The sequence below is a fragment of the Branchiostoma floridae genome, chromosome 16 (assembly GCF_000003815.2).
Source record: "Branchiostoma floridae strain S238N-H82 chromosome 16, Bfl_VNyyK, whole genome shotgun sequence".
Lineage (NCBI taxonomy): Eukaryota > Metazoa > Chordata > Leptocardii > Amphioxiformes > Branchiostomatidae > Branchiostoma > Branchiostoma floridae.
Window position 1 is genome coordinate 13,010,652 of NC_049994.1, and position 10,183 is coordinate 13,020,834.

At 40.8% G+C, this 10,183-nt stretch overlaps 1 protein-coding gene across 1 annotated transcript; it reads right to left on the reverse strand.

Annotated features, from left to right (window-relative positions):
• Nucleotides 1-3,888: 3,888 nt before the first annotated feature.
• Nucleotides 3,889-9,373, reverse strand: LOC118403240 (GDP-fucose protein O-fucosyltransferase 2-like). Its single transcript, XM_035801845.1, has 8 exons — nucleotides 9,182-9,373; nucleotides 7,973-8,226; nucleotides 7,317-7,575; nucleotides 6,931-6,997; nucleotides 6,419-6,544; nucleotides 5,541-5,721; nucleotides 5,052-5,175; nucleotides 3,889-4,629 (listed from the first exon to the last, which is right to left on the reverse strand). Exons 1-8 carry the CDS (start codon nucleotides 9,337-9,339, stop codon nucleotides 4,470-4,472), a joined length of 1,329 nt encoding a protein of 442 aa, XP_035657738.1. The 5' UTR covers nucleotides 9,340-9,373; the 3' UTR covers nucleotides 3,889-4,469.
• Between the last annotated feature and the right edge of the window lie 810 nt (nucleotides 9,374-10,183).

Genomic DNA, 10,183 nt, shown 5'->3' on the forward strand with positions numbered 1-10,183 from the left:
CCCCTGGCCAATTTTCCGATTTTCATGCCGAATTCTACGATCGGCGCACCCCCGTAAGAAGGCCTGGTGGAGGCTAGGTATTCAGGTATTCCAACATGCTACCACCATATCAAAAATGTCGGTCGCTCTCCCAACTATACGGCATGGTTGGTGAATCGTGACTTAGCCAAACTCTTCTACAAAGTGTAATTACAGGAAATCGGTGGATTTCCTTATCATTAACCGAAATCGTGATCCGCCAGACGTGCGTGCAAAAGAAGTCTAATACAGCGGCAATGATCGCATAGTTGATAGTGGGATACTGGGCACAGAATCTAAGCGCAGCCGTCTTGATTGGATCAAGGATGTTCAATAAATGAGGGTCTGCATGGGGAGTTCCGACAACGATTTACGCTGAATTTAAAAGAACCCCCTACGTATTACGCTAAATCAAGGAAGGCAATTACGCTAAATTTGGTCGCCTCGCTACGAATTACGTAGATAAGATGGTTTTCCCTACGAATTACGGGAAATAAAATTGGCTGCCTACGCCTTACGTAAAAGAGCATGCAGACCCTCATAAATGGACAGCACAGCCTTCTCCGATCATGTCCTCCAACGACCTTGAAAGATCGATACACATTCCTGTTATTAGTCAACCGTATGTATCAATGTACACTTTTCCTACGAAGAATGGCTAACATTGATGTAAAGCCCCTAAATTTGCACCAGGAAATGCCAGCGGACGCGGGCCGCCCATACCGGCCCAATCAGTCCGCGGAACCAAGATGGTACTTAAGATACAGCTCCGTGAGTGGGACTAAGAAGGATGCAGAGATAAGAAGGCCTGCGCGTCTTAAAGTGCCTCGACTTCGATCTGCAGGAAGCAAGGCTACCCATCACCAATGTATATGGGGTGGAGGAACATGTATGGTGATTTAGATAAGAGCCGTGCCATTTACTGTAAGACGTTTTACTCTCAGGAAGAAGTGGACGAACTAGAAGAATTTGGTGATTGATTTTAGGTGTCACGTATTTCTCTGAGAAGTCACCTAACTCACAGCAGTGCTCAAGCAGATGAATATCCCATATTTGAAGGTTTTGTGTCACACAGTCATTTTAGCTAGAACTATGGAAATGTGTCAGTCACCTTCCTGTTTGGCTAATACTTAAAGGTAAAAGACGTCTGGGTTGCTACATTCTTTACAATTCTGGGGGGTTCAAAAATCCCAAAATTAAAGTGGACGGGTGGAAATTACGTGTACATCATCGAGAGAGACTAGTTACAATTTGCTAATCACCCCCTCCTGAGTTACTTCTGAAAGTGGAATAACTTCTCAAGGGCTTCACTCAACACTGGCAACATTTGTGATTCTATATTGTTTAGTCTAGATTATTTCGTGAGCTTAGCAATGGACCGCCATCTTTTATAGAACTGGGGCGGGGCTGATACCTACTTCCAACCACCTTTGACCCATTGCTCACGTCACACTTCAATGAGGTCGCGTTTTCGAAGTAATCGGGTCTTCAGTCATCCTGAAGAACACTAGAGCGCTGGTCTAAAATTCATGTTCAGTGAGTCAAATCTTTACGTCGGAAAATTTTGTCATTTACCCATTTTCCACAATGTTGTATGCAAATGATAATCATAGTCATAATAATAATCTTTTGTATTTTGCCAGCCAGTAGGTACCCAATGAGTAATGAGGCTGTTTAACGTGGCCGAGGCACCTCCTCGAACACGTGACCCCCGTTTTACGTCCCTCCCGGAAGACGACTTCGTGGAATAACCATGCTTGGTCCGGCTAAAAACGCAGATGAACTTTCCTAGCCTCTACCAGGCTCCGTGGATCGGTAGAATCATTATCCTCACCACGTACCCTTCTGGCCGGCTAACTCCCCTAGCGTACTATAGATTTTATTTGTCCAATTCTACAATTTGACCACCGATCCACGAAGCCTGGTAGAGTCTAGAACTTTCCTGCCACTTTAGATTCTGCACATAGTCTGAAACCAAATATTCCTTACACGTCAAAAAGGTCTTACCGCTAACTTGTCCCTTAAGCGGAAGCATTAAGAATGCTTTTACTGGATTTTTTGTCATCGCAAGCACAAATGGTATTTCATTATGACGATAAAAGCACAGCCAAGTACCTCTGCAAATACCTATAAAGTGTTTTCTGACCGGGGTAACTAAATAATGTATGGTACGATCCTTGTAGGCATGCATGAACTTAGTAAAAGCTACCATTTGTGTCTTCTGTGTGCATCGATGAACGCCGTGGGTGTTCTCTCATTACGCAAACCACACACTCGGCATGCACAACTTGTTCTAACGGTAACAGGGCTTCCAGACAGTTACCGATAGCTGTGCGCATGTAGGTGCTAATGGTTAGGAGGAAAATGTAATGGAGAACCACAAGATGAAGAATAGTGCCCATGTTGGTAGTAAATTAGTATTATTTTCCCCATTGAATAACCAACATATCTGTACAGATTAGAGAGGATACGAGACAAGGGAGGATACGAGACAAGAGAGGATACCAATTATGGATAAACGATTGTGTGTTTGTATGTATGTATGTATGTGTGTGTGTGTGTGTGTGTGTGTGTGTGTGTACACTGCTACTTATCATCTAAGGGCGCGTGTTGAGTATTGCCAGTTTAGTCGCTGCTGTGCTCAAAACTGCACTTCATGTTCCCGTTCACATAAATCCCTACGCAAAGATTGTTCAATACTTGAGACAGCCTGCTTACCTTTCTTCTTCACTTCACAAGAGACGCCAAGCGGTTTCATTTGGGGCTGCAAGACAAGAAAACCAATTGCATGCTTTTTCATCAATTCTGTATAGCTATGATGGCTTCAGAATGCCACATAAATTCGTAATGAAATCGTTAAGACTCTCCCCATATTGCCAATCACATGCATCTACTCTGTAGATGCCCTCGTTCTAGACATGTGATCATAAGTTTGGGTGGGGGGGCGACACAACATTCTGTGGTAACATAGTAACAAGCGGCGAATATGTGGATATTTCTCGTTTCGACTCTGCAGCGCGCTTCCTTTAAACCTTTATAAGACTACACTGATCTAACCTTACTTCCTAGCCTTGACAGCATACAGTCATACACACTCATACAGTCCAATCTCATTCAGCATAACATCGCAGTAAGTGCTTGTTTTACCTTTCTGTCCTGTCATGGTTTGTCTCTCCCGCCACAAGCTTAGTGGGCTGAACCATTCAAAATGAAGGGGTGATAATTTCGAAGTTAAGATTTGCATAATAACTTTTATCACGTGCGTCATCACTTAGGTTATCCACATACAAAAAACACTTTAAGGGGCTTGAACATACAACATATACCCTCTGCCACAAGTCATCTACCACTGAAAAATCATAACCATAGTATGTCTCAGAAAGCTACCAGGGGTAATTAACAAACTTGACCTACATTTTTCTGACCCCTGCCCTACTACCAAATATCATAAGCATCCATCCATGGCTTCTTCGGTCATACTGTTCACACATAGACGGACACACAAAATACTATAACCTTCTTTGCAGAGGTAAAAAAACTCACTTATAGTTTTCAACACCCACCCCTACCGACACCCCCCACTCCCCGCGCCTGATCGTGCATAGGGCAGTGCCCATCTGTTTCCGTAGCCCTGGGCCACACAACGCAATAACTACAGCAGGAGGCTAGTCCACTGGTAGTGGTGTGTGTTCAACTTTCATACTCTTTCCCGAATGCTGAGTGCTAAGCAGAGAAAGCAGCATGTACCATTTTTAAAGTCTTTTGGTATGACTCGACCGGGAATATGTTAATCAATCTTGCTGTCTGTTAACTAGTAGAAAGTGCATTGATAACAAAAGAAATATTTCTTCAAATAAAAACAAAAGTGTGTTTCATTTTGTTATCAAAACTTTATTGCATTGAACAAATGTGCCTTTGTTTACACTATGAGTAACTATGGTGATGAAGTAATATCTAAATATTATAAATATTGTCGGAACTCAGGCTGAAGACATTTCCATTTCATTAGCGAGTAGTATTGCAAATATAACCTTTAAAATACAGGACAATAACAAGAAAATACTGCACATACCGTATCAAACACCAATCAAAACAATAAATATAAAATGCAATGTTGGACAGGGGAATCATTTTCCAAAAATGACTTTACATAATACAGTAAATTTCTGATACGGCATTTTTTAAATATACAAATGCTAGATAATTGGTCTTTATTGCATTTGCATGTATACAGGTTTGGCATTCTGTTGAATAAGTTGTGACAAAATCACTTGAACTTGTTGGTTTTAATCTGTTCAGAACAACCCCTGTTAAGCACCACTATGAAATAAACATATGATATAAAGGTTTGACCACCAGGGAAAATATACCCCCGGATATTCTAAAGAAACTGCTATTACAAAAGTCCATTCTTTCCTAATATGATAACTATAGCAATAAAATATTTGTCGTTAATAAACCACTGGCCAAGCAGAAGGCTGCTCACACTCTTCAGCACTCTGGTTGTCGGCACATAGTCGGTTGTAGGTGGTTTTGGGTTCGAAGCCCAAGATTGTGCGTTCTTCATGGATACGGAAGGAAAAGGTGGAGAGAGCTGTTCCTACAAAATACCTGTAACAAGGACAAAATCAAAGAGTTTTATCATGGTTACCATAAGATGTTTGAAACACCCTTTAAGTTGGTAAAACTATATACAGAACTGAAAAATATGCTTACACTCAAATGTTCTGAAACTGTTAAAAAATGCGCAAATGTGTCTTCAAATGTCAATTTTCCTCCCAAGTCAGAGCTGCAGCAGACACTAGATGTACAGTCAAACATATCTATAGTGAGCAATCATGGGACCTAAAGAAAATGTTAAAAGTAGAAGGGTGATCAATATTGACAGGGTTATAAATGCTTGAATCAACTGGAAATACTGGACAGGTGTATCCAAAGGATCACAAAAAAGTGGCCTTGAGGTGGTAACCAGTATAGGTCTAGATGTGACTATGATCAATACAATGGAGATTGTTTGTCCTGACCCTACGTACCTTGCATGTGAACATATCCACTGGTCAATGATGGCAATTCCTCCATCCTTCATCTTATTCAGTTCCTCTTTAGAGGGCTTGAACCTCACTATACCTTTCACCATCTTCTGCAGCTCTTTTACTTCTGCAAGCGGAAATGAAATGAAAAGTAAGAACAGGAAGTTTTAAACCTCATTAAATGTAACACAACTTTCTTTATATATTTTAACTAGGTAGATGATGGTTGGATGGAGGAAAGAATGAGAATGAGGAGTGGAGAGGAGAGGAGAGGAGGAAAGGTACATTTGTAGGAAGGATAGAATAATGGAAGGAAAGAGGGGTGCATTAAAGGCCGAATGGAAGGAAGGGTGGGTGGATGGATGAATGAATGAAGGGAGAGAAACATAGAAGAAAGGGGGGTAGAAGGATGGGTAGCAGTAGAAGGAAGAAAGAATGGATAAAAGGAGGGATGGATGGAAGGAATGAAAGTTTTTTGTTCAGATCACCCACCTTGGTCATTAGCGTCTGTTGCCAAGTAGACTTTCTTGAGTTTTTGTTCCTTCTTGATCTGCCTGATTTGTTTGGCGGCCCCCTGCAGACTGGGGACGTTCTTACTGTGGCTGCGGGCAAAGTCTCCTCTGCGCAGGTGGACAGCTAAGTAAGGACCACCTTTAGCTGTCCCTACTGCTGGCTGTAATGTGTGTAATAGCAAGTGTTAGTTACTGATTACTGGGGACGTTTTTACTGTGGCTGCGGGTAAAGTCTCCTCAGGTGAACAGCTAAGTAAGGACCACCCTTAGCTGTCCCTACTGCTGGCTGTAATGTGTCAATAACCACTGTTAGTGTTATAGAAATTGCTAAACTTTCTTGTGTTAGTGTTAGTTATCGGTTACTGTGTACGTTCTTACTGTGGCTGTGGGCAAATTCTCCTCTCCTTAGGTGGACAGCTAAGTAAGGACCACCTTTGGCTGTCCCTACTGCTGGCTGTAACGTGTGTAAGAGAAAGTGTTAGTGTTAGCAATTATCAGATTGCCCAAATATTCTTTTCAGATTGTCTGTCTTGTGTTTGTTTGTGTGAGTGCATGAGTGTGTGTGTGTGTGTATGTGTGTGCATTCAAGTGTTGATATGCATGAATGTGTGCATTTGTTTGTGTGTGTGTGTATGTGTGTGTGTGTGTCTGTGCGTCCTCAGTGCTGCCACTTGTACGTTTGTGGTTCTTTTTTCTTAAAGGTACCCAGTAAGACAAGCTGCATTGCAACACTATCACAGATTTTACAAGTCTAGATTATTGTGAAGTTGCAGCTTGAAATAAGACCTTTTACAGGAATACCCCATGACATTCAGAAGTTCAAAAAGTAGTTCAAGAAGAAACATCAAGAGAGATAACCTTGAATGTTCTCCAGTCTTCCCACATGATGGTCTTGTCGTCCTTGTCTGTGGAGTTCAGATGTTTCCTCCGGAATTCGTTCCCAACAAACCGCAACTCCTTGGAGAAACGCATGCTTCTCCGGGCCTACAGAGGATACATTTTATAGATGAATTAATCCCTCTGCATTGTCATTTTTATTTTTATTTTGATGTTTAGATTTCTTTTTGCAACATAATGGAATAGGTGGACAAAATGGAGTCTTGACTCCTTTGTTAGCATTTGGGTCCATACAGGGAGGTTGTATTTTCTTTTCTTTCCTTTTTTTTTTTGCTCTACTAAGTTCTAAAAAATATCCAAGAGGCAAAACACTGAACTGATGTGGTCAATGGATGAGATTGATATCATTCTCTGTATTACAGAAGTGGCAAAATAATTTCTTTAATGAAATGAAAACACGACAAATAGACAGTTACAATACAAGTAAAGCTAACAAGTAAAGCTAACATAATGATGATAGAATAATTCCTTACAGCCCAGTAGTCTGTCTGTCCATAAGCATCATGTAGAAGAACCTCTGCTCTGTTGATCATAACAGACCTGTCAGCAGTGGAGAAAATAAACAAAGACATGAAATTCCCATTAACTTATTATAAGTATAACAACAAATACAAAACAGTAAGCATACATGTTGTACCATATCCCAACAATAGTGCATTAGAATTATTTGTTTTAGTTGTTTATACTTACTATTACACGTAGTATTATATATTCTGTGCCTGCTTCAGGTAATTATGAAAGCTGCAAATGATTGGTTGATTGATTCAGGTAATTATGCATTTTCATACAGAGGACATCACCAGTAATAAAGGTCCCACCTAAAAAACATATCTGCTTGGAGTTTGTATTTATAACTCACCTTGCTGTAGTATTTTCTGTGAGAGGTTTGACCATCAGACCAGCATTGGCCTGCGCCGACACACACTTGAACTTCAAGACATACGCCTCGTCGTATCCCCAGAACCAGCCGCGGTAATGTCCACTCTGGTCGGGGTGATAAACGGGAGGATCGTTACAGTCGCGTTCGTCCACCTTTTCCTCCCATTTCCCCGTCTTGAAGAATCCGTCCTTGTAACTCTGTAGGTACCACATCTCGTCCATCTCTGCTGAACCAGTTTCTGTGGGAAAGCAATTAAGATAGGATAAAACAAGATGTTCAAGAAAAACATAGATAATTATCATAGAGACTACAATGCCCAAGCCTAGGAGATACAAGTAGAAATTCTTGGGTTCTCAAAAATCATATTTGACAGCCTTGCATACCACACATGCAAAGTGTGTTCAAGTGTGTTCAAGTTCTATGGAAGCCCATGAGATGTCATAAAATACATGTATAGACCCCACGCAATTAATAAGTACATGTAACGTTACACGTATACAGGCTTCCTCTTTCAGAAAACATCTTTGAAGTAAAAACAATGATTATCTAAAGCCAAAACAAAGTAGATTAGAGACTGGATAACAATTGAATTCAAAAGGTCATCTGGATGTTAGTGTACATTTTTTAAGTTTTACCTTTTATGTAATCTTCAAACTCGATAACAGGAATATGTCTGTTTAAGCTCTCCAGGTCAAAGAAAGCTGACCAGGGGATTTTAGTCTGTTGTTTCTCCGTGCTGGACTTCCAGTGGTATAGGCGGCCCCACGGCGGCAGGACTAGAACCCAGGACCCGTGATCCTGCAGCTTCTTCACCAAGTTAGCCACTCTCATGTAGACATCTCTCCGCAGGTTGAAGCCCTCTCCTGGGTTAATATCGTACAGTAGGTATCTGAAATGGAAATAAGATCATTATGATTGCATATTTTTGGAAGCAGATCCTTTTTATATAACACACAAAATGAAGCCTGAAATAATTGTGTGGCGACTCTTGGCTTGCTATTCTATTCAAATAGAATGAATTATTTGCCATGGCTACCTAAAAACACTGATAAGTGAACAGCATTCAAAGATTTTGAAAGGAATATTTGTAGTCATGACACCAAAGTGGAAGCATTTTTTCTCTCTATAGTATTATAACAATTATCTGCTTGTACTGTAAGGTCGAAGGAAGTGATTATTTAAACTTTGTTTAAAGTTACATGAAAAAGAACTGCCCCAAAAATTCTTCTTAAGAAGAGGGAATCAATTTAAGGCATAAGGTATTATCCCAGCTCGTAATTGCTTTTTTCAGTGACAGTTTCCACTCTTTATCTCTCAGTTACACATTTCTTAGTTTTAATGCCAATGCCTAGTGTGCAAATAAATTATTAGCTTATCATGCAAATCTTCCTTTCTATTAAAGCAACATATTCCACTATACAATGGTACCGATTATCTCGACGTGTTTACAAAATGAATAATACATTGAGCCGACTGATGAGTCTTGAATGGCCACAACAATCCTGTATGGAACAGCTGTTTCGAAATTGAAAAGAACTTTTCCAAACTGAAGTAACAGCTTGACTTCCGGGTTTAGTCATTTGATTGAATGATCTTCAAGAATATATCATAAACCAAGAATCTTCTTTGTAAGAATCTTCTTTGTTAAAAACCATCAAATCAGTCCATATCTGTTTTGATATCTTATCTATTTCTTCCATTAGTAGGAATCCGACCTCTGCCCTAAGCGTGCGACTTGATTTTGACAACAGACGAATTTTTACTCGAAGGTGGCAAAACCAGTTTGAATATTTGAACCTCGATCAATGATCTAAAAGTCCGGCCGTTTTTGAACGATATCTCACCTTCTAGGCTTTGCTACGCCAACGTTCAGTGTTCCTTGAATTCCTGGCTGGAAGATCTGTTGGTCTATGTCGTCATTGCCGCCAATAAAGGCGGGAAAACCGAAGAAAATGAGGAAAAGTGCAAGGCAGACGACCCTCCGGCACCTATCCGCCGCCATCTTGTTTAGGAGTCAACATTTGACCAATCAGAGCTGAGATACAGATGGCGGGAAATTCAAATCTAATAATATTTGCCGCGTGGATTATAACGGGAGGGGGCCATACTTCGACAGGGGTCCAAATTTCGACAGGTTTTAAAAATCATTGTTGCGGAGAAATGCATAGATGCCTGCACATGAGAAGTACACTAGCTGTAGACTAAACCTTGTTGTAAATAACTACAAAGACGGGGTATGTGTCGAAGTTAGCAAGTCCCACAGATAACGATTGAAAAACTTGCACATTTAGTTTGACGCCTTCCGTGGAAGTTGACGAGCGAACGTATCGAGACCATGGCCCGGGAAACTCTTGAATTATTCTTCGCAAAATACGACATGTGAAAAAATACCACCACACATAGAAATGATGTTTATTAGCCTTCCGAAAAATAATACCTGTGTTCTGTCTTGCCTTTTATTGGGTTGGATAAACGGAGCTAAAATGATGCCACAATGTTCACGCAGTCGGGTCCCCGCCATTTTACTATCACGCACGAAGGCGGGCGAGCGATGCTCAACACGTTGAACTCAGTCAATCCGTCCGTCGAGCGACAAACATTCAAGAAAAATCGATCCCTACCGACTAAAAAATCCTGTAGCCATTGCTGCTGCCAAAAGACAGGATGAAAAGGCAATCAAGGAAGCCAAAAAGCGAAAATGCCATCACAGTTCAACGTAACAATGCGCTGCCGTTTTGCGGCAAGTTGGTCTCACCGTGAGAGGTAAACGTTTTAACACACCGTATTGAATAAGTCGCGTAATACAAAATATGACTCATATTTGGTACAAAAAGATTATAATGAAG